Raw genomic sequence first — 26,875 nt, forward strand, 5'->3', positions numbered from 1 at the left:
TTTAAGATCGATCTGAAAATATAATATAAAGCACATATTTATTGCGAACACATATATTTGATAAAACGTTGGTAGGTACACATAGTAAAAATGATTGCATTAAACATAAAATTATTAGAGTCTAAAGGTTGACTTATTAAATATGGAAATTTATTAATATAGCGGATAATATCGTTTAAACAGTTTATAGTCATTATGAAGAATATTGTTAAAAATGATAACGTGAGTTCGTGCTCGCCTTCCATATGCAGATGCGTTAGTTATAAGAAATAGTAACTAGAGGGTGATCCTAGTTACAATCGATAGATTTAATCGATAGGCTTAAGATGCTTTTTGTTTTTATCCCTAGTTTATGTAAGTATGTGCAATAAAGGTTTTTTTGGCTCAGAGCGGTGTGATCCATTCAATAAAATAATAACTATCCCGATCTTACCTCTGAGTATAGAAATAACAACAATTTATTGCGAACACGTACATTTGATAAAACGTTAGTAGGTACACATAGTAAGAATGATTGTATTAAACATAAAATTATTAAAGTCTAAAGGTTGACTTATTAAATATGGAAATTTATTAATATAGCGGATAATATCGTTTAAACAGTTTATAGTTATTATGAAGATTATACTATAACACAATATAATAAAATATACAATAAATATCTCGTAACTTTTACATACGTATTTGTTTCAGACTCTAAAAATATATTCAAATACTTTCATGAATTGCTGTATATTATTCTGCTTTCAAATTCGATTGATATTTGTTTCGAAAAGAAAAGTGATCTTTTGTTCCAATTGAAATCATCAAGCAATTAACAAGTAAAAATTGTTATACTTAATAATAATAGCACAACGATTGTAAAGATCATGAATAACATTACGAAAGTAAACGAATGGTCGAACGCGTTTTCCCAATCTGCATGACTATGTATAAATTTGAACCTGTGATATATAACACCACAAAGTGGACACTTAAAAACGTGTGCATGGTGACGGAAGCAAAACTAAAACGCATATATTATGTATATATCCATTTACTGGTGAAGTTCCATTAAAAATAAACGACGAAGCGAATAAATTGTCGCGTCTGTTCGATCAAATCAAAGAGCAGTCAACTTAATTAACGAATCGAACAACGCAATTATGATTTACGTCACTTCCCCGATTTCAAGTTTCGTAATACAACTCATTACCTTTTATTCAAATTTTTCCGCATATACAATACGATACAACACAAAACCAATTATATGTATACAAACGCCGCTGATAAAAATATTGCAATAATTCTTTTACGCATTTCCAATGCTTTCACGAAGAAATTTACGATTTCAATATATTAACATACTTGTTAACAACAGATAATATCCTATCGACTTAATAATTATGTATTTCGTAATTATCCTTTAACATGGTTTTTATAATAAGCATCTTTGAAGCGCAATCAATTTATAATTGAGATATCGACATAAGGTGCCGCCAATATTTTTTCTACAATTAATATATTATTGCAATCCTATGACTAACCCGAAAGCGATTAATCGAAAGGTAAACTTTAAAACGATGCGTAATAACAAAAGAAAATGCATTACATTATTTTAAAGTAGTACACATTAAAATGATATTGTATAAGAGAGGCAGAAGAAACAGAAGTCAGCTACGAAAGTTACAAAGTAAGAACATTGATATATCCAAATATTTGTGTTTTAATAAAAGTATGATAAAAGACGAGGTAAGAAATTCTATTTTGGTATACAATGAACAGTGAACAGTTATTGCGTCAATAGATAATTAGTGTTGAAATTTTAATAAATTTTACAGTTCAATGAGATTCAGTTGAGCGTTCAATTAATTTATGCGTCTGTAATAGTTATTATCGTTTAATATGAGATCAGAAAAAGCGCAGATAATGTTATTTCCTCGTGCACAATTTAATTCGTTTTCGATTTTCTGCGTTACAAATTCATTGTTTGTGGAAATATTATAGTAGAATAATATTTATTTGATATTAAGTGTTATTGTACGATGTGTCATCGTACTACGAAAAAGACTATCATCATAATTAGTCGCATTATCATAATTAGTCGTAGATCACACGTACATTACGAACGAGGTAGAACAGCTGAGACAGAAAAGTTGTCAAGAGGAAATTCAGAATATCGACTCGAAAGTACAATACACACGGATGCAATATCAGTGTGAGACCCTGATGAAATCATCTTTTAGAATTCTTTTCCATCTAAACGCTTCTCTTTCCCGTATGTCTCAAACACACAAGAGAGCTGTGAGGTCAGACTTGGAATCTAATCATTGGAGTTGGAGCCGAAGTTGAAAAATATGCTCGAAATGATTGAAAGTTGTAATAAAATTATTTATATATTAGAAGTACTGCATTTGTATCAAAATACAAAAATACGAAATATAGGAAATCCTCGTATAAAATTGTAGTTGCCTTGAAATCTTGTATTCTACGAAACAGTACTGTAAATATTAAACTTCACTATTTTTTTATTAGAGAGGGAAAATCGTGATTTCTGAAGCGTGTTAGAGCAAAATTTGAGTTGTAATTTGTTTTGTAGGAGTAGAAATATATATTGTAATTGTAGCGATGTTCACATCCTTAATAAAGAAATCGAATATATCAATTTCAAGAAATAACCTCTACCCTCTTTGCATGTAATCATCACAATATAAATTTTGTCTTTTATAGTGCGTAAATTAGTATCACTGCTCGTCAAACATATTACATGCCTACACTTTGCCTTGATAGTGGCACAACTCAACAAATTTCAAATTTGCTCTTACTGCATACGAAGTTTACAGTATGTTTCTACTTTTATCACGTAAAATGTTATATCTATAATTCAATTGGCTTTGCGTCAAAGGACAAAATTATTATATTATTAACTAAGCCGCTAACAACCTGATCTTAGTTTCAATGCAACATTAGGGTTAGTTAAATCTTCAATTGTTTTGTGACACGACAAATGGCAGATTGTACTGCTTTCACGAACAGTAGCACATCTTGCGTTAAGTTAGGCTTATGTCGTTGAAACGGCACACGAAGATTTCTTTCTAAATTTTAAAGCGTCTCTCTTCTAAAGTTTAAATTTTTTGGTCATTCCATTATCAGAGAAAAATAGTGATATGTACGTATACATGCACATAATTAGTATGTTAATAATGTATCATAAATGGAGTCGAGGTCGGTGTCAGAATCAGAGTCGAAGTCGGAGATAAAAAGGAAGAGAAAACTTTGGTTGGGGAACTTTGATTACCAACTCCGCAGCCGTGTAAACAATATTAGACAAAGTAGTGATAATTATGTAAGCGCTATCAATAAGTGTAACAATGTGAGTAGTGACAATCGAAGCCGTGAAAGTCTCAAGGCTCTGAATAAGTTTAGTTAATGGCCGTTACATATGAAATGCGCGGTTTTATAACGTCAATTTTCTAAAGCGTTTCTAAATATTTTTACGTATTTACAGATGTATTATATGTCATTCTAAAGCCCTGAACTTGCTTCTATCAGATGCAATTATTATTTTTTATTTACGTTCTTAACCTTGCTTTTGTATAGTTTACATGTCAGAATGAATCATCGTAATTTAGTTATTTGCATGAGGAGTTACTAGAGTACCTGCTCAAAGTATCAAGGCTGCAACAATATGAAAAATTCAACCGTGGAGATGAGAGCTTTGACAACGAAGAACGTGAAAGCGAAAACGATGTCAGTGTGAAAATTATTATTTCAATTCTTATTTCAATTCTCTTCAATTTCAATAAGGTTTCGTTAGAAAAAAATTACAACCGTTTGATGTTACCATTAAAAATTAGACATTTCATGTATAATATTTTCATTTACAATCATTTGTCCGTGAAACTTTAACAATATGTAATGATATATTTCGAGTTTCGCATAATCGATACTGTTTTAACATATGCATGTGTTTCTCAGACAACTTACGCATATTTTGCCCAAATTTTCACTCTTTCACAAATGAAAGATAACTATTATAACTACTGAATTTCATACATCGTTAAACGATGAGAAAACGTATTAATGCGTAGTTCCTTCGTTTACCTTTTTCAGCAAACAAAAAGATTTTATTTTACGAACTAGCGTCATTGTATGTCTTTGCAAATGCATGTTTATCAAAGATCCGTTAAACAGCTTCCTGGAAAATCAATCAGGAATGTTTGCTGTTCTTCGAAGCACAGATTTTAAGAACTAAAAAGGAATCGATAAATTAACGTTCGCAATCAGTGGACAAAATAAACTCGAATGGGTAAAATTTAATCATTATTGCGACTGCAATTTCGTAACAAAAGATCAAAGTAATAACGACAGATGAGAGCGATTGGCAAAGAATCTTGAACCGTTGCTGTAAAATTATCGTTATTGCTGTATCGTGTTAACTGCTCCTTCGTATAATTTCGGGATGGTTATGTTTTATTTCTGTTGCGCTATCGCCCAATACTGTTCGAATTAAAAAGAACACCTTTAGCTTTATACAAATTTATAATTAACGACTTTTACACTTTTCTTACGCACAGAATAACCTCTTTTTACGCACTATGAGCAAATAGATTATTTATGCAAAGTGAAGTCGATAAACAATTATATAAAAAGTAACCAGTTATAATATGCGAAATATCACCTGATGATAATTTAATTAGATAGTGTTAGCAATTACATTTTCTACATTATTCATCATCAGAAACACTGATCAATGTATCTTCTACTGCCAAAAAAAAGACCTAATCTAAACCAGCTGATTAGAAGGAACAGAATCTTGTTCTTTCTGCGCTTGATCCTATTTTCTTTCTGAATGTATCAAATTTTCTATTGGAAAAAATGAGAATTTGAATTGAGAAAAATGAGAATTGAACTCAAATTTTACTTCAATTTAAAGAATTAATATTTTGCGGATTGCAATCCAGTGTAAGAGATATTAAAATATAAGAAGCACCTAGATAAATAGCAGAATATGTAAAGAAAAATATGTTTCTTTTGAATCCTCCAAAATAATAAGAAAATGTCAAAATGCGAATATCATATAACGAAGAAGTACCGTCTTTTGAGAGGTATTTGCAAGCATCTTGTGACTGTGCAAGTCAGGTAAGAATCACTTTCCCCGATCGTCAAGACTGGGATAACCATTACATAACATCCCGCAAGGCATTACACAGCATTATACTTTCTGTTCTTTTTTCTGTTTGTCAGAGTTACTCATATTCTGGTCCACTTGCTTATTCTTTTCTGCCTCGATCGGCTAACAAACAAACGTCGCACAATTTTATCTTGCTCGCATCTAGAAGGTTTAATACTATGCATCTTCATTGAGCGATATATAGAGATTTTTTAGGCCTTCCATGCACAAATTATTTCAAGAATATGTGAATAGTAAATTTGACAGAGGTGAATCTAACAACAAAACAGAATTTTTTTTCCTCTTCTTCTTATTTATTTATCTATAGTCACATCGATTATGACGCTACTTTGTTGACTATGCTAATCATTAAACTGTGAATTGCTATGTATTTATGAATAATTTGTAGATACAAAAATACCAAAGTATAGTATTCGTTATAATATTTGATAGGTAAAATATATCTTTACTAAGGTTCCACTTTTTAATTATGTTTGTAAAAATATGAATCTAAATAAATATCTACAATCTACTGATCATGTTTAACACTCTTATTTGTCATTGTACTTAAATTATAGTTATCAATTTATGCGATACGCTGTAGATATCTATGTATAATTATCCCAAATGCATGCTCGAAAACGTGAATTATATTTAGATGTTTGCTTTAACATTATATTTGTCTATTTCATTGGAAATTGTTACTGAAAGAAATTGGTTCTCGGATTTCATAGTAATTTTCGCCGTGAATTTCGAGCGGCGGGGATAACAATTTTGACCTACATCTACCGAAAGGATCTAAAATGATTTGAAATATTCTGCGCCGATATTTTCACCGCCACGATTGTTACATTATTTCATCTCCATTACTTGTTCGTTGACATTATCGTCAGTAGAAGCTTCTACAATACTTCATTAGCGTGATGAATATTAATTTTTCACGAGCACGTAGAACTTTGAAACCACGTCCGAAGTCTTAAATTCTGCAATAACAACAAAAGACAAAAATGTATAAACCATGATGATGCCAATATGATAATTTATGCTCATTGATAATAATACATATGTATAAGTATATCGCATTTATTCGTTTAATTTAATGAAGATAGTAGGAATTATTTTGACATTATTATTAAATCTAATATTATTGATTTAAATTATATACAACTCGTTAATGCTTCTAATAATATGCTTATAATAATAATAATATTATGATAATATAAATATTTAATATTGTTGCACGTTATTGCACCAATATTGGCAATATCTATTTAATTTCTCCTCAAGAATAAAATGAAAATACGTATGATTAATTTGAAATTTCAATTCACCATTATCTACACTTAAAATACAATGGCGTGAATGAAACGAACGTAAAATATTAATGAGGGCAAACCAGAGACATATAAATAATTTACAAATATGATCACTTAATTATAAAGATCAAAAAGCACTTGGATAAGGTTAGGTAACTTCATACATTTTCCAATTTCATTAATCATAGCTTTTTTAACTGTACTTTTGCACATATTAGTAATTATTCTAAATTATATAAGGATATAGATTTCACACCGCCTTCTTGTAAGAACTTTTAACTTTTTATCAGAATGACAAAATAAGACACTCATATAATTTAACCTGTTAGTACATGAAAAATGTATGTAAATAAATTCATAACGGATGCCTCTTTAAAGACTAAACTTTTTTTTCTGAAATTTCCAAGAAAATAAAGCTACACAGACGCACACAGATTTCCGATGCGAGCAATGTTTATTAATCACTAAAAATAATATTTGAAATCAATTAACATAAATTAATATTTCGCAGCATTATACGTGCATTGCAGAATTGTATAATATATTTTTTATTTATAGTTTTTAAATTTGTCAAAATTTTGAATAATTACATAATAAAACAATAAATAACAAAATCATAAATGATTCGAAGTAGTGTATAATATGTGTATAATATTTCCTAATCACATAATAAATGTTGTACAATCTTTTGAATAAAAATGTGAATAATAAGAGGATACTGATATTTTTCACACATTAAATTTCAAACACATATTTTATAACTACCTGGATATAGTCATTAAAATTGATTTGAAATAACGTATACACACAATATATAACAATAACTCACAGTCATGCAAATTAATAAACGAGAGCGAATCTTTGACAAGCAGCTGACTAAACTCTAACGTTGTTTCCCGCGTAAAAAAATCATCCTGATTCGTTGCACATCTTCACTGGTGCTTCGATCAAGTTTCGCATTTGATTTCCTATCAATTATCTCTAAACGATTGTATTAATATATAAATTATTTCCAAATAATTTTCACGCTTTAATATCTTCAACGACATAAACAATACTGTGACCACTCTAATTTGAAGAATTTAAAACTTTATATTCCATAAAACATTAATACTTGTAACAAATAATCATCTAATCGTTATATCTCATTCATTCTTATATTAAAATTAAATTAATTAAACGAATTAATTTTTTTAAATATTGAAGTTTATTGAATGAAGTCACAATAGATATGACAAATAACAACAGAAAGCTCTTGAAAACCTATGTCTTATAGAAAAACATCTGAGTAAAAATAACGTAAGAGATCCGCGGTTTGAGAACCATTCACGAACGTTTACAATAATGTCCGCAAGATGGCAAGTTGGCGGCAGTGGTTTTCGTCGTCGGCCCGGCGGCCCTCGTTTCTATCGTTTTCGTCGCGTCGTCTTCGTTGTCGTTCCCGTTGTCATCCTCATCTTTGTCGCGATCGGTTTTTCCTTTAATCATTTTTAAAGAGACTCGGTTTATTTTGTTCGGTTTAGACGGTCGCTGCGCTACGTCGAGTACGAGTCATAGAGATATCTGGCAAGGGGCGAGGTAGGAGATCCGTATGCGAGCACGCAGAAGAGTGACAGGTTACGAAGAGTCGGTCAAGAGTCGTAGAGAAAGACAGAAGGAAGAAAAAAGAAAGGGCGGAAAGAAAGAAAGGAAAAAAGGGGGGAAAGAAGACTGGTAAAATGAAGCATCGTGGACGAGAGTAGGGCGACGGTGACCAACAGCGAGGTGGATAGGTGGCAGGTAGCGTAAACGGAAAACGGCCGGCAGTTAGAGTGTACAAAAAGAAACGAGGTACCGTCAGTCAAGTGCGACCGCGTGCACAGGAAACTCTTGTCCAGATATAATTTTGTTATCCCTCCTCTTTTTCCCTCGCTCTTTATTTCTTTATCTTCCTCCTTCTGCTTCCATTTCTCTCTCTCTCTCACTCTTTGTCTGCTGTCTGTCTGTCTGTCTCTCCCTCTCTCTCTCTCTTTCTCTCTCTCTCTCTCTCTCTCTCTCTCTGTTCTTCTCTTCCTCTTCACCTTTTTCCTTCCGTGATACGCGCTCGCGACGGAGAGGAGGATAAAAATCACGTCGATGAAGGAATCTGATGACGAGCAGTCATCATCTTTATTCGTGTTTGCTTGCTTCTAACAGCGAGAAGCGAGTCGAGCTTGCATTCCATTTTGCAATACGATTCACGAAACTGATATAAAGACGGAAGGAGTGCCACCAATCAACCTACACATTCCACGAGGATATAAGGACGAGTTCCGCATTTTTCTCTGCGACTACAAACCACCAACGTGCTTATTTTATGTACCATCGGCTAGGTGACAAGAAGAAAAACGGATAGTTTAAGAACTTGGAGAAACAGCAAAGCCGGTAATCACGGTACTACGAGACGTTAGTAACAAGGAGAGAAAGATAACCGAAGGAGGAACAGACGGAAAGCAACGACAAAAAACAGGTGGGTGTAATCTTTTGACATCGATTCGATTCTAAATAAATTTAGGTTTTGTACGTTTGAGGCGTGCCGGCACGGCTTTTAAGGTTAGGACAGCCCGTGATCGATTTCGAGCTTCGTACAAAACGAAACCAGACACGTCGACCCATGTATATGTTCCACATGATAACCCTCGTTTTTTTCAACGGGTACAATGATTATTGATCGACGAGAAAATCATCGTGTATCCCTTTAATCGTCCCGATAATCTACGTATTGTGATCTTGATACATTTCCCGGTAAAACATTCAAAATGAAATCACCCAGTTTGAACTTCTCGATGGTCTCGATGGTTTAACCTAACCTCTAATCCCTTCCTCATACAACACGAATGACATTCATCGTTCTTTGCAAAATGACACTTTTTCTCGATGATTAACGATATCATCGATATCAAACGTAATCTTCGTGTCGAAGAACGTAATCTCTGGTATGTAAACATCGAATGTGCAATGTGAATCTGGCATTCTACTCTGCAGATAGAAGTGACGAAAATAAATAAAAAAGACGCGTTATATTCGTGATTTACAAATTGTGTTTACGTACTGTGGAATATCTTGGTCGATAGCGCGCGAGATTTCAGTATTACCATTGACGTTCTTTCAATTTCGATCAAATTTACCAATTCAGCGGTTCGAAATAATCAACGTTATAAAATTCTTTGTCGATTCCTCGACGAGAATCGTATTTTTCCCTATAGCTGAAATAGTATTGCGGATGATTTGGCAGGCGACTCGAGTCGGTTAGGCTCGGTTTGCCTCGAATTCCGTTATATCCGGTCCGCTCTATGCCTACGAGAAATTAATAATTCTTTCGCATACGACCGACAAACGTGTTAGGTTTGAAAATGATAATACCACAGACATTACATTCATTTCCGGTATAATTGGCTCTCATTGCTCGCAGACAGACCAAACGTTCCATCAAACGCTTTCTCTTTCGTCTTAAAAATTTACGCAATGTGTTTAATTCCGTTGCTTAATAGCAAAACCATATAAAAACACAGAGATCGAAAGTTACTTAGTAAGAGACGTTATCGGTAGTGTCCGGTTACAGCTGCGTTCGTCGTTCCCTGGCCGGAAGCCCGACAAAACTGCATTCTCGTTCTTCCTAATTCGTTCCTCCTGTGACGTCTGTCAATCGCGTTATTTACGAATGCAAAACTCGACCAGCGAATGTTTCGACATCTTTTCAAGCTTGATTGATATGATTCAAACATGAAATATTATGATGAACGTAGAGAATATTTTGTTTAAAACGAACATCTATCTTCAAATATGTATGGTAACGGAGGATCGAATCGTGTCAGCCTATAAGACCACTCAATCCAAAGAACAGCCTGACTCGGTAAATAATAGTTCCGTCTTCTCCTCCGATTCTTTTCGCCTTTCTTTCTATCGTCGGAGTTGTTCACCTTTAAAAGGAATATTCAGTTAATCTTCTACGATGCATCGTCGAACCAGATTCCCCTTCAAACTAGAAATTGTATCGACGAAACGCTTGAGAGACCATCTTAAAACGTATTCGAAAGGCGGAGTACGGTCGAAATGTTGCGATAATTAACTCTTCTGTTACTCGGTTCCTATCGACTTTCGTCGCGGAGAAGAAAAATCAGAATATTATCGGGGCCAGTCAATGGCAAAAGCAATTCTGTCTTCTATGTCGGACGATCACGGCGGATTCGCAAGAATTAATAGAGACGCGTTAAGTGCCATTTGGCATTCGGCTTATATGAGTACGTAGCAGTACTATCGTTGCTTTAACTAACGTACTTACCCTCATCCAAAAGTCACTGGACACTTGCCTACTTTGGAAAAAACAATTGTTAGGATATACTTTTTACATTACACGATTTCAACATTTTATATTAATTCATAGTACGAAATCGCAGCATATTCTAATTCGTTTGAGTAACTTATGGATAAAGGATAAAATCAATGCACAAAGTTGTATTTACATTTTAACAATCATTTTGCCCAAAATAAATAAGTTTGCAGTAACGGGAAGTACAGGTACTCGCTGTTCGCTCAGCAATCGCTATTTTAATCGTCTGATCAATCAAAACAAAAAATTGTTTCCATATTATCGTTTAATGACACAAAGGCATCTTGATGATGCGAGACGAAGCGAGGCAACCCAGAACAACAAACCACTAAAAATCCGCAAGGAAGGCTCGGCCGAAAGTAAACACTATTTAAGCAACTCCATCGGACAGCATTACTTTCTCTGTCCTCGACAGATGCTACGTAACAACTGCGCGTCATCGTCAAATTGGATAATTTCGTACGATCAGCTTTATTCTTTTGCGTCACCGTAAAACTTGTTCAGCCTCGCCTCTGCCACGGTAATTAAATTTTTAGCGGTATCCTCTTATTCCGAACGAAATTACATCTTCGTCGACACGACCGACCTACTTTATGTCTGAAGGAGACAACGAAGACAGAGTCGCGCGTCGGGGTGGGAGAAGCATCTTAGAAGCGAAAAACCGACGGTTGAGAAGATTGTCCGATGTCTCCGTGTTCAATGAGAAATTGATAGATCTTACGTGGCAGGTTAATACCGATGCTCTTATTTTCCTCGAGTAACCTATCTTAACCTCTATGTTCAGTTTTCGCGTATACTGCCCCGACAAAGATCGCGTATCGTATCTCTATCTTTCTTTTTTCACCTTCCCATCGAATATGATTAGCGGAAAAATCTACAGATCCGATAAGACTTTGTACGTAATCAAGTAGCCGCACTATGATTCACGCAATGCCGGTGTTATCTCGATTCTTTCTCGGCTTTTATGTATTTGCATTCGTGACACATTGTGGCGATGCAATGACGATCCTGAAAAAGACATACGCAAGTGGAACTCGCATGACTACGTAACGCACACCCTGAATTACGAGGAAGCGTTTCACTCTCGTACAAGGGTCGTCGGTCGAACGGAAAGAAAAGAAAAATCAATATCAGAATGACCGAGCTTGGTCACGATATGTACGATTGTATAAATTATACACGCGATGTGAAAAAGTGCGGCTGCTTCGCGCGTTCCTCGCTGAGAGAGAACTTGTTACTTTGCTCGTGAAAGTAATGTAAAAACCGTCATCGTTTCGAATTCGAAGAAAAGCGCGTACATCGCGAAGATTGCATTGGTTCAATGATAATTTTGGTTTTGTTTAACTCCCCCGTGATCTCATGACAATTGCCTTATAGATTTAGACACTTATAGGAAAAATGAATCAATCGGGATATTATGTTTAGTATCAAATTCCATTGTAATCGCCATCTGCAAAGATTGAAGTATTTAATATTAATCGAACGATTTTGAATCAAGTTCATGATTTAATCCTGCATTCTTTTGATCGTCTTCAACCGCGTCTTACTTTTCTAATGTTAAAAAGTATATCTCGAGTTTGAGCAAAATATGGAAGAATCGTTATTGGTACGTATATCCTTTCAGTCTTCTTGGAACATTAAAAGTGTCTTGTCTGCTAAAATGGGAGTAAGATCGTCATATAAAAATTCGAGGATTACGGCAGGGTTAATTTAGAGAAATATAATATGTATATACGAAAGTTTTGTTCGTTTCTATTTGCGATTTGTTATTCAGAAATGAATCATCCATCTGTTATATGCAATGTTGCACGCTCAAAATAATCAGATCATTTGCCTAGATGACTTTGTTGTTTAGTAAGGTATTTAATAATACTTTAATAACTTCAAATATTATATATGATAGATAGATATCGACGAGTCAGAAGAATACCGCGTAGTCTAAATTGAATCGCACTATGTGTATTACAAGTTCTATCCTATCTCAAATGTTAACGAATTCGTTAGATGAACAAGAAAGAAAGTGTTCCAAAAAGAACTTGATCATGACAAACAGTCATCGTATTTCAAGTGTCTTTTTTTCAGTATTTATATGCTGTTTTCATAATTACATTAATGATCGACCGATAAAAAACGGACTTTTTATGCACCGTGATTTATATATTTTGTTTGACATGTACGAGATAGATGAAAAACGATATAAAATTCAAATATCGCTGTTAGACATTTTAGTCTACTCAGCTAAATAGCGATGAAATAATTATAACGTATAAAAAAATTGTACGATAGCGTAAAGAGCAACGGTCGTTTAACAGAATGAACAGTTACCAGCGTTTCTCTTCATAGAGTCGCTCGTTCAAGGAGAAAATTTCATGATCAAGTCGAAGGAGGTCTATTTTCATCAACACCAGTCTTTTCTTTCGGGGAACAGTCATCGATAAATTCTTCACCGATTGAGTGATTTTGCTAGTGATCAATTTTGAACAACCAATCGGTGGTAATTTTATTATGCGATCCTGTCCAGAGTAGAGCATTATTTGAATTGTTTCGAATTTTTAATAAATATCTATCTAAGATAATTATCTAAATAAATTCGTATTAGATAAATATCTTATTTGTGGAATAATTATTTGTTATCCGTAACAAATTATTCGGATAATAATACTAATAATTGCTTGTTTTCACCTAATTATGTACAAATATACAGGTACAATTCTTACTATTAATATACCAAGGAACAATAAACTTCCTAACATGGCACCTAAAAAAAATCGGTTATAAAAGTCAATATTACAATAACTGAACAATGAAACTTGAAAATATATCACACGTTCAGTACTATGTGCATCTGCGATGTAGCTCATATATATTTATATACAATCAGTGTAAAAAGTACTCGTACAATACTCAACTTCAACAAAAATATCGTATAACATCATTTACTAACAAAATTTTAATAGATAAAAAATATATACATATTCTTACAAGTCCCCAGAATAATTAAGGAAAAAGAATGCGATATCTATTCCTGTTGTGGAAATATTAATAAATATCTGCGTAGTAAGTATTCGTACAGTTGCTGTTTCATCTTCGTCTGCATTAAAGTGTAGAAAAACAATAGGTTTCGAAAACAATTTCATCCTGATGCAAGATTCAACGATTCGAAGCATAATGCTATTAATTTGCGAGCGTAGATCTTGTGGAATGTTCGAAAATTCATATTCAATTCATAAAATCAAAAGGAAAGCCCACTAAGTATTAAAATAATTAAACTTAGTAATTTTCTCTCTAGCTTTTCCCATTAAACTGTAACTACACAAATACTTATTACACATATATTTTTGCCATTCTTTTAGATATTTGTTAATATTTTCACAAAGGATATAGATATCCCATTTCTTTTAATGAAAATCTGCAGGCTTATAGGAATATGTACATATTATTTATTTGCTAAAACTTTGTTAATAAGCGATGTTCTACTATATTCTATACTTTTTACACTAACTGTATATAACATTTACACAATTTAATCTAAACAAATTCTTATTCAATTGCACACCTATTCATTAGCGGCAAATAAAATTTTATTTGGATTTAGTACAATAGGTATCCGGACTGCAAAATTTTTGTACTAGATATGTTTTTCCGGAGGTATTTTAATACTAATAATATACCGGAAAATAAAAATTGGCTCAAACCTAAACCAAAACTCACGATCCAAGCGTACAGAGTAATCCCTACAGTAGATTAAGAATGGCAAAAATCATATCAACAAAATACGTTACACATCAACGGAGTGACCGAAATTTTGTACGCCTTATTTCCGTGAAAAACGACCGGTTTGGTCGCGTTCTCATTCTCTGCTTCGACGACCTCAAAAACCTTTAATTAAGAAAAAAGTGTCATTTTAACCGAATATTTTGCAATCCGGACACTATGCTAGAGCTCTTTATTTTTATTCGCTATCTGTTATTTGAATAAAATTTTGCTCAACACTAATCATATCACTGTCATTAAGTGAAGTGGCTCTTTCCCGGAGATTGTTTTTAAATCATGTAACTAAGGAAACATTCGATAATTGCACAGCCATCTTGGGAGGAGAGGTTCCCCTGGCGTACTACGAAGTTGGACGGTTCGTTGCGATCGAGTAGTGCAGCATGATCCAATGTCAGATAATGTATCTTCTAGATAGCTATTCAACAGCAAAACTTTTCTATTCCTGACTTTCTTAAAATTACTCTTTTACTGGCATATTTGTGAGATCCTTCAGATTAAAATGAGACCAAACACGATATAATTTGAATTATATTTAATTATCATTTATTAAGTAAGCAAATATGCTCGAAATTATATGGTATTTGGTATCACTATAATCAGAAAAATGTAAGAAACATGTTGATAAAAGTTTCTTTAATCACAAATCAAGGTCTTAGCTTATCGCGAGCCTTTAATATTTACCGAACGCTCCGACTCTCTTTTTTACATTCGGCACGTTTAAAGTGTCAGTTTCGAGGATTAGAATCGTTCCTACATCTCCATCATTGCAACACTTGGTTCCCGATTTTTGAGCAGTTATCGAATGTTTACTTATTATCGTAGAAATTGCACACGCGTCAATACTTTTTGCTCTGCATCGATCGAACATCGATACGATTATAATATTCTGTGACACGTATAAAAACACGTTAATTTATTTCTATTATTGCGTCTTTGCGTGTAAATTATTATTATTACGTGTAAGCGATTTAATTAGTAGATAAGTCGCAATATATACATATGGAAACGGCACGTGAGATTTCTTTTAAATCAATTCCGGAGGTCCTTTAATGCCGCTGAGAAATTGGTACGATACGTGCCCTCCTCAAGGTAATGTAAGTCGCGTAACATGAAACATTACGAGAAATTGATCATCCTAAGAGAGTGACGAAAAGGAGGCAATATTCGTAGAACTCTTTTCTAACTACCCAGTAATATTCTTTTTTGATACTTTCACTAATTTGCCAAATTTATTTTATTGGTCTGGAGAATAAAGATCTAAAGTTTTAAGGAAATTAAATCATATCTGACACAATTCCATTTTTCCACTTTCCTACTAGATTTAATGTATGTCGGCTACATCGCTACAAGGTTAATTATTGTTTGTTCAGGAAACGGAATGATGACGGACGATTTCACTGAAAGACGCTTAATGATTATATACCGTAATTAGATTTATTATTGAATAGATCTTGCAGAGTGATTATTGTTTAATAACATGGAAGTGATAGAATTTTATCGAGCGAATAAAGGGTGTTTACAAACAAAACAAAGAGCAGCGAATTCTGAATATTTGATTTACATATAACAATATTTTCTGAATTTAATGAGTATAATACAAGCCCATACTTTATACATTTCAATGATTTTTTAACCAATGCTGTTGTATTGTTGTAAGAACGTTTTCTTGCGAAGAACACCGACAGAAGGGACTGCTGTAATAAGGATTTTCCAATACATACAATCTATATAATTATTGGAGCTGCCTTCTTATTGCTTAAATCCTTCAATTTTTACACAGGCGTACGTAAGTATCCTAGGGCTTGTAGACACTCTTTAGGAATATGTTTTGCAAAAGCATATTGAAACTTAATAAACAGTATTATGGGACTAGAACATCATGATTATATTGATCAAGTTTGAAACAAATAGTAGAAATTACAAGATATTGAGTACAATTATATATTTCCTTGAATTTAACCGTATTTAATACTTGTTATTGCATTACTTAACGTGACTATTCACTCTAATTTTTTAATAAACATATATTTGCAATAAATATCTTGTAATTTCTATATACATTTTCAAAGTATTTTTCATAACACACACACATAATATGGGCGTAAGATTTTTATGGCAAGCGTTCAAATATTTTGTGAGCTACTGTATGTCTGGATAATATGTATCTGAAACGTTCAGCTATAAATAAATATTTTATTACGTGTTATACCTACCAGCAACGTTTGTCTGAACGAAACAGAGCTATTATTGGAGTAAAATAGCAAGCGTAATCGCTGTAGAGGAGAACAAAAGAGGCGAATTTATAGTTCACCGTAACACGCGCCAGACCAGTTTATGAGTTTTGATCTGACGGCGGTTACGTTGGTTATCTGCTGTAATCGATCTCAACAGGACGTAACTATGTGTTTAGTAACTTTCTCGCCGCTACCTTGTGCCTACTTACAGGTTTCTATATCTCTTTCTATCTGTGTGTCATTTCTCACTCCATCTGCCTACTTTTTTCTACTATCTCCTTCTCACTTTTTCCCCTGTATTCCACAGTTTCGAGACTCCTTTTTTCCTTTTCGAATGCCTACTAATCTTACCGTATTTATGTAACATCCGTAACCGATGGAGAAAGAACGAAAGAGAAATTTTTACGACTTAATAATCGAATCATGGAAGTCCAAGTTCTTCGATACCTTTTGTCGTGAATCTTGACGTTTTCCAAATTGCACGTTGTACGTACCTTAACTATAATGTCTCATATTATCAAGAACTATTCTGCAATGGATACTCAAGCCAAGCGAAGTTCGTCTTATCCCCGTAGTAGTTTCAAATAGTATAATATATATGTATAATAGTGTGAATTAAACTTTTTCCAACTTCTTTCTTTCTTTGTTTTTTAAATACTCTGGCAACGACAAAATTGCGTATTAGAACTTTTTTCATCGATGATTTACAAAAGCATATCGCCAAAGGATAAACAGTTTCGTTGCGTCATACCAATTACGTGCTAATTATACCAGCTGAGACTTTCGAGACAGTCATACGGTAGAAAGAGAGAGAAACAGTCATGTGTGTTGACAAGATAAATATGCACACGTACAAGAAGAAAAAAAGCAATCGAGTACGTGATCATAAAATGTGACGTTTTATGGATTCATTGGAAATCAAATTTTCATTATCTATCCAGGATATATGATATCCAGTGAAGTATTTGGACACTTGCCGAAGAAAACCTTTATGCACATATTCTATACGTTACGCAAAACAGTTAGAAATTTTAATGGTATTTTAGTGAGGCACAACTTTCATGATTATATTGGTAAAATTTAAAGCCAATCTGAACATCTGTATAAAAGTTACAAAATATTTATTGCGAACATATATTTAGTAAAAATTTAGTACATAGCGTAAACGCCTGAAACGTATAATGAGTGTTAAAAATATATACAATGGGTTGAATATCGAGGATTATCAATATTTAATAAAGCAAGGTTTGTTTTTATTTTTACGAATATAATCATGGTAATCCGATCTCATTACAGCGCTAATAAAAATCGAACTGTTTTGAATAACGTATGTATTATTTACATATATTCATGAACAATAATACAGGTGTTTGAATACTATTCGTAAATTACTATATATTAAAAATGATTATAGCAAAAAGTTAATATTAAAATGTCTGAAAACTCGGACGTAATCAATGTAGAATAGTTCTAAAGAACTTCCTAAGCAATACGATTATAATATTGTGTCCGTGAAGAACTGCATACATTTGACTTTGTTCCTGTTACATGTTGTCTAATTTACAAGTTGCGCGCGTTTTCTCTGTTTACGGTTTATGATGGTTATGAAATTTTCCATTGCATATATTTCAAAATTTCATCGAAGATAGATTACTTAAATTTCAACAAACAATTTTATCAATCAAAGAGATCGATCTGGCAAACTTAAGTTAACTATACTTAACTATTTTTGTAATTCGACTCTCAAAACTAGGTTAATTAACATATTTTTATTTATCTATTAATAATCCATTTGAATTTCTGTCTAGATTTTAGATTAACTTTACTTTGTATGATTTCATCGATCCACTTATATCGAGAAAAAATAATTCGATTTTTTGAAAAATTTTAATTTCTGATGAATTAGATACTCGGAAAAAGTGGGGAAAGCATCGCGAAATTCGAAAGATTTGAGTCCTTACAAGATTTTGCATCCGAGTTTCGCGAGCTATCAATTCAGCTCTTCGTTTTATATTGTTCACACTCGATGTAAACAATAAAGCAGAGCTATACAGTCCGCAACCAATTCACGCCACAGATAGAATGAGGCCTCGCAAAGTCTATTGACTCGAGGAGAGAAAAGCGGCGAGTCTCTCGATTCTTTATATTTAACGTAGCAATTCCGTTAGCGACTATTTTTTAGTCGGTCGACATGTCGCACGAAGGATAAATTCTATTCATTTATTTCTTTCTTCATTCACGGAATGAACCTTTTGGAATATAAAAGATAATATGTTGGAGAAAGAGGTACATTATTATGCATAGGTAAGTTAAAAACAAATTACTATAATGCATATCTATTAAAACCGTTCATAAGTATTAAAACATGTGCGAAATCTTAGGAAAACCTGAAAAGTCATTAGGAAATCATCAAAGCCACTAAGAATTATCATCTAACTTAAAACGTTAGACCCATATAAAAGGACACATATGTTCAATCTTGCAATAATAGAGTTATCAGCTTGGTATAATACAAGTGTTATTAATTGACTAACTTACAATACGTTTTACTGCTTATTACACCATTAATGACGAGTCAAATAATCTGTTTTCAAATGTAGATCGCTTAAAAATTGTTCATAACCAAATTTGACGAATTACAAGGCAAATTACTTAGCTTGACTCAAGCAACTCTATATTACTCTTTTATTAATCGATAAATTAATAGGGTCCAGATAATACTACCGTACTTTAAAATGAATGTGACGAATCTGAACGCGGATATGTTCGCTAAGGTTGTATAGTACGCGCGTTATAGTTATAGTATCATTTGGCGCGTGGCGCCATACGATTGATCAAGCTACGCCCTGCGCTTTTTCTTCTCGATAAAATATTTGTCCGATAATCGACACCGTGCCATCCGCCGTTATTTGTTCGCCGTTTCTTTCGTTTTCAATTAAACGGCCATTCTATCGGTGTCCCGGATCCGAGCCTGTAGCGCGCAAAACCGATGAAAAACTTGCAAGCCAGACAATTTCGTGAAAACGCAATCAACGGTCGATGTTCTCATCGCCTCATCGTGAAATTCCATAACCCGATTCTGGGTGGGCAAACCAGAGATAATTGAGTATGCATTAATTCGAAGAGGCTTTAATACCCGCGACTTAATCCACTTAATCTCTTCCGTAATCGATCGATTGACACAGTCATCGTCCCGCTTTTTCGTCGTAGTCACATTTCATTTCACGAGGAATCAGTGAAAGTACCTTAGAAAGGGAAATTAAGTAATCGAACTGGTCGTTAAATCGCTCCGTTCTGCGGTACTCGACGTTTTAATCTTGAAGCAGACGTTGCATTGTACCGACAGTATGTTTCTTGAGTAATCATAATCACGATAACGTCTTTTTCCTTCTTTCTTTCATCTTCGTCAGAAAGAATAAGAAAGGAGGATAAAGACACGCAGGAAATTCCAACGATCGTTGCGACGACTTATCGTTCCGCCGATGCAACTTTCTCGAAAGCAGTCGACGGACGACCCGGAAACGCGTTGGAAAATCCGTATAAACGATTGATGCGCCTTTGTACCTTTGCGAAAACCAGTTTACCACCGGCCTGCATAAAACGAATGGAATTTTTACGCTCGTTTGTTGGTTCTTGCATTTGATTCATTTCAAAGTACTTACTACCGGGATTTTTATTTATCTTTCAATTCCTGAATAATTTATCAAACGATTACGGTGCATATTGTCGATAAACATCCTTTCGTAGACGAAGAAAATTGAAAGAAATTGGGAGAGCAGAAAATTGAAAAAGAAGAAAATTATTAACGAGATTTTCTAAACCACCATTTTGTGGTATTTATAATGAAGGTCGAATAAAATAGGAACTCTTTGTTCTGGTTTCAGACTTGAGCCAAGATGACAGCTATAGTGACGGATCTGGTGCACGGGTACAGGGATCTAATGGATAACAAGTCCGGTAAGATAATTTTTATTTTAATACATTAAGCAAATTGGCGGTAATGAAAAATTGGAGAATCGATCGGTCGTTAAGTGGGTCAATCCTGCGCGATCGTATTAAAAACCAAAAACGATCAACCAAAGTAAATAGGGTAACATTTTTACCAGCGAGCTGGTCGCTGTGAGTGATACATAATAGTCTTTCCGATCGCAATGACACGCGACGTCCCGATTTCACGGGATCGTAACCGAGTAACTAACCAATTCAAAGAGCCACAGAGTTGCACGTTAAAATGATACGTCAACTACAGGAAGCTAAACTCGATACGAAAATTATAAAAATAATTTTGATAGAGCGATACAAGGTTCTCTCGCAAATTGTCTCACGAGTGACAAAAACGAACAAATGCGTCGAATAATTTGCTTTCATAACATCGAACATCATTCGAACGAGGACAAAAGACTATGTACGATTGAAAGAGGAGCGGACTGACATGATAACCATAGAGGAGACATATTTGTCGCGTATATTTTTTAAATGACCTCCAACTTCACGGCGGCGCGTGTGTCAATAAACTCGTCCCCAATTTTTCTACGGATTCAGTTGAAATTTTTAAATCCATTCAAATGAATGTCATCTTAAAGTCTGACGCCTTCGTTATTAAGCAAACAAAACAAAAAGAAGGAGAAAGGCGTCCATTCGTGTTAGCGTTTCCCACATGATTCACTCATGGCATACCTTTTTTCAATAGGCAAGAACGCAATGTTTTTCTCGATTCTTTGAGATTTTCGCTTCCCATCCACAATCTTTTTTTCTACGATTTTGTTCTATCGTCCACGAGAATTGCAACGTTTTGGATAACGATTGTTCTCCGATCGATAGGAGAAACTGGCCACGATTGATCGTAACATCTTTTTTATTCGATTATTTACCATAAGAAATACGTCGTCTACATCACGACAAATGAAATAAAGCGATTGAAACGCAAAATACGATTGTACACTACCGCTTAAAAGTATCCGAACACGAGCGCATCTTTAAGAAGATGTATTTTAATTATAAAATTATGCACATTAAATCAAAGTGCAATGATCTTATTGTATATGGCCATCGCAGTTATGCATATAATAGTACAAATATTATGAACCGATTAAATCGATTTTAGAAAGGCAATATGCAATTTTGTTAGCTCTGTTAAAGACTCTTTATCTTTAGATTCTTTAATTGATCACATTAGATAGGATCAGGTCAGATTAGATTAGATCTTGTAAAATGATATAGATACTTCTGATGTTAATACAACGATGCATATATCCAATAATATCGATACGTACATAATAAATAGTAAAACATATTATTGCTATATTTTTCAGTAAGTAATTTAGTTTTATAGTCTAATAATTTCATAAAAAGGTAGTAAACAATTCCGCTAACTCACCATTAATTTGGACACTTCTGTAAAATTCACGTACTGTATTACCTACGAATTATGCAAAATATTCATATACTTAGGGAATATCCAATATTTTGTCATAAAAATACGATTATTTCGTCATCTTCGTTTCATCTTATACAATCTAAATAGAACATATGTTCTATGAATAGTTATAACATATGTATTCGTTTCTAAACGATATCAGAATGAAGCATCCTTTACGTTCTTTTTGAGGGGGAAGAGTCTACCCTAAGTATATTCGAGAATTATCGAAAGTCACGGAAAGATGAAGTTTTGCCACGATGATGGTGGTGATGATCGTAGGTCCTGAAAGAGTATATTACATATATTCTATACATATATAATAGGAGGGTTGAAAGCTCATTTAGACGGTTGCGTTGCTCGGTCGCACAGCTCGGGCTTCTACGCCTTCGTGAATTGATTCGTGAGGACGACGATGTAACCGTTACACGACTTACGAGCTGTTAAGGGGCTCAAATTGACCAGTTCTCTTTTCATGTTCCCATGCTACACGGTACGTGGATTATCGATTTAATACTGACAAGCCAATAGGCCGTGTTTTCCGCTAATTGTATCCCATGTAGACCAAGAGACGCCCTTGCCTGATTACACCCAAGCTGTGTTGTGCCACTGGAATCCGTTCTTGCATTTACATACGATGCTCATTCGGCTAAACGTTGTAGCCACGAGGATCGCGTCAAACAAACCGGTTAGGATAAGATCATGCCCCGGTGCGCGCATGACAAAAATATTTGTCTTTAGTTTTAAACGTCACAGCTACTGCAAATACCTTAACATTATCGACTCCACTTTGAAATAGACTTCATCTCTTATACTTCCATCTTTATAGGAGCTCTTTAAATATTTCCATACGTGTCTTGTCGAAACACTCGAATAAAATAAATGATTTTTAAATGAGTTAGTATATTGCTAAGTAAGTTAATTAAACACGTTTCTAAAGTTTTTACTAGAATTACTACTTTTTACTACAACGTCAACTTAAAAATCGGAGAAGGCAATTGTAAAAAGTATTGGCACATCATTGTGTTTATTGTAACATTTGCATACTAATTAATCTGAGTATATTAAATTTTGCATCATCTGATAGATAGTATTTTCATACAACTATAAAAACTTGACACTATGAAAACGAATAAAGAAGACGTTTCATTGGAAAATAAGGATATGTGCAAATACTTTTTGTAGCCACTACTACAACTTGTCATTCGGATTTCTAGTCTCGATATAATAATTTATTTAGAAATCTCCTATGTTTTAATGCCTTGTTTCATTTCTGCTGAAGATAAAATACTACATTTATGTTCGATCAATTAAAGTCGATCAATCTGAAATCGATCCGTTGTCTATTCGTGATTATAGAAATCACTGGTTAAAGTACAACCTGCTCTGCAAGTGAAATTAATTACGTTGATAACGTGAAAATCGAATTTCTCTTATTGGTCAAGATAATAGGGTAGATTTAATAGGCTGATTTTCTTTTCAAACATTTCTTCTTCTATCCACTTACCCCAAAGTTCACCTCGTAATTATTTGCTAACTAAAAATTCGTTGGACGAATTACGTTCGCATCGACTGACGTTCCTAGTGGAAAGGAAAAACAAACGAGTTGGTTTCTTGGTGGAGAACGATGGAAAATATGGGCTTATATCGTAAGAGTGTCCAGCGGTGCGTGTTCCTGTGGACGTTCCGGTCATATGAGTGCAGAGGTAATTTGGCGGAAGTTCTGTCAAACGCCTCCCGCGTCTTCCTGCGGAGGGTTGAATAAAAAAAGTACTTGTAAAATTTACCCAAGCTAACGGACGACACCGAAGAGGACTGTTCTCGAGCCGACTGAATTTTTCACGCACGAGAATTATCATCTTATCGTGTTGCATTCCTGTGTTTCTGCGATAAGGGAATCGTCTGGTTATTATCGCAATTCGTCAACCATGCACACAACTTATTAGGAAAATGTGAACAACACAATTAAATACAGAGCGATGCGTTTTATAAAGTGTATCTCGATGATAATTGATAAAATAATGTATTCCTATGATGACAAATACTTTCTAAAGCGATTTATCGAGGGGCTCAACATACATTTTTCTACTACAATAGAACTTCATTTATTCTGTTATTCTGTTATTCAATTAATAGTTATAGTAGAAGTTCATTAATTTTCCATGTTTAATAAATATTTAAAAATTGTTCAGATAAGTGAATTCACTCAGCAAAGTGAGTTCAATTAATCGGGCATTAACTAAATTTTCATTGCAATAAGCGGAATTCAAATATGTAAAGGAGTTCTATCGAAAAGCTCACTTTTCTTAAACTAAAGACTATAGCTTGTGCCACTTGTCTTCCCCCACTTTCCTCCCTTCAACTGCTGCTAACATGAAAAATATACTTTTTGATATACAATAAAACTCCTTTTACCCGAACCTATAGGGTGACGAACAATTCGTATAATAATTAATTGGAATACATATAATAAGAGTTCATTGATCCTTTTTACTATTAGTGATTTCTCGTGCATATAATTCAGAAGATCGCGTTTAGATAAATGGAATCAATAGGCAGCAGTTCATTTAATCGTTCTTAAGTAGAATTCCGTTTCTATAAGTAGTATTCAGATAAATGGAATTCTACTGTGATGTGATATTCATTCGTAAGGGGAGTTATTTCAAGAAATGATCATTAAAACGATTTATAATGAAACGTTCGATGTAAAGTTATATTTATCAGAGATAATGTGTGTGTGCGGCAGTTACAGCAATAGCTTTTTTGTTCCGTATGTTTTTAATCCATTTCATTGGATAAACGATACGAGTGCGAACGTTTTTCTCCCTTCTATTCGACGACTGAATAGAGTCCAATTTTCCACGAGATTGCTATACGTGTTTGGAGCTCATAGGCTTTCTCAAAATCGAATTTTGATATTGTGATCTTTTAAAAAGCCCTCGTAACAGTGACAGTGTAGAAATATATTAAATAAATGTTATTCCAATGACCACGGAAACGTTTGTTGAATTATGGATTTGAGATATTTTTAGTAATAGTGAAGATGGAAATGCGTTTCATTACTATTCCACTTGTTACATGAAATTTTATTGCGTAATCGAAATATCATTAATAATGAAATACAATAGTGAATCTCTATTATGTGACCTTCAGTCATAGTAGAATTCTAATTATTCGAACACAATTCAACGAAATTACATTTTACTTAATGCTTTATTGACTGAACTACTGCCGATTGAATCTATTTATCTGAACATGAACTAGTATTGTGAAAAATATTAGAAAAATATTAATTGTAGAATAGAAAAATAATAGAATCGTGGAAGATGGAATGAACTCATATTACATTTATAAACTGTTTCAAATTCAAATAGATGGAACTCCACTCTATTTAGCGTTTAACTTACAGAAAGAGGTTTCATGCTCTTTAATCCGAAAGAGAAATACTATTGTAGAAAAAGGAAGAGTAGGTCACTAGTAAATTTAAAACAAATAAGTATATTTCACTTATATGAACTATGTACATATCTTTTTTCAACAAGTTCAGATAAATCCTACTGTACTCATATGAACTGTTCGTCCTCCGATGGCTTCAGATAAATAGAGTTCTACGGTAAATCCGCAATATGGCTAACACCAAGGATCGACGTAACAAAATTAGGGTTTGGCTACACTGGGAGCCACAGGTAAGCTTTCATGGACGAATCAACATGAATGGCTAACATCAGGAACCACAGAGGATGTAGTGGACGAACCAACGTCTGGTTATTGAACTGAGAACCACTAAGGTGCCAGTGCAAGGACGTACCGACATTTGGTTACCCTCGGGAGCCACTGAGGTGATGATTTGTAGACCTCGTAATCTGCTATCCAGTGATATATGTACCTCAAGCAAAGGTATATCAATTCGAGATGTCCGCTGGTTCATCCGTTAATTATTTCAAGGTAGATTTTGAAAGGAATAAAGTGAAACAGATTTAAAAATGTGATAGCGCATTCTAGTGAAAGATCGAGAGTTACAACGTAGCTTGAAATAACTTGGATTGCAAACTTCTATGAAAGGTACCAAGCGCGCGACTTTTGCTCTTTTCGAGCTTTATTTGATGAGTGATGCAGTGTTTCTCAGAAAATTATTGAATATACTTGAACGTGCTTGAAAAAGATTAAAATCCTGTTTTACAATGACCAACACGTACAAAGTATAAAATGCATCAAGGCAAACTCGAATCTGATTTCGATACGACATTCTGAATATAACTTCAAAGCTGCTGTGATGCTCCAAAATTTAACTCTTTAAGTACCCGCAAAATTTCATAATTTTGTAGGTGTTTAAGTACTTTACGATATAACGTCATGCGTTATCTCATATGGCAATCCCAGCTGAGGGTACGCTAGATTAAACATGCATGTTTTGCTTCCGTGTATTGAAATGCTGTACCACGAGATGTCGTTGCAAAGAAAAATGGAAAGAATTACATAATTTTATTTAAAGCCTGTGAAAATATGGAGGACGTTTGGTTCGATCGATACTATCGTTAACATGCATTTCTTTTTATGTTAATTATTTAGAATTATGGACGTCAATTACGTTTTACGTAGTAATATAAATGTTCTGCTAACAACATTCGTTCTTGG

The 26,875-nt window shown here is 33.9% G+C and overlaps 1 protein-coding gene across 1 annotated transcript in view; it reads left to right on the top strand.

Moving 5' to 3' along the window:
- Positions 1-8,449: 8,449 nt before the first annotated feature.
- The window catches only part of LOC117238564 (elongation of very long chain fatty acids protein AAEL008004-like), a 41,679-nt gene continuing 23,253 nt past the window's right edge, over positions 8,450-26,875 (top strand). The window contains exons 1-2 of the mRNA XM_033503575.1: positions 8,450-8,956; positions 20,709-20,781. Coding sequence (XP_033359466.1) covers positions 20,721-20,781 — 61 coding nt within the window. The 5' untranslated portion in view covers positions 8,450-8,956; positions 20,709-20,720. The remainder of the gene's footprint in view (positions 8,957-20,708; positions 20,782-26,875) is intronic.

This window comes from Bombus vosnesenskii, unplaced genomic scaffold (genome assembly GCF_011952255.1).
Source record: "Bombus vosnesenskii isolate JDL3184/JDL3185 unplaced genomic scaffold, Bvos_JDL3184-5_v1.1 scf7180000013542, whole genome shotgun sequence".
Lineage (NCBI taxonomy): Eukaryota > Metazoa > Arthropoda > Insecta > Hymenoptera > Apidae > Bombus > Bombus vosnesenskii.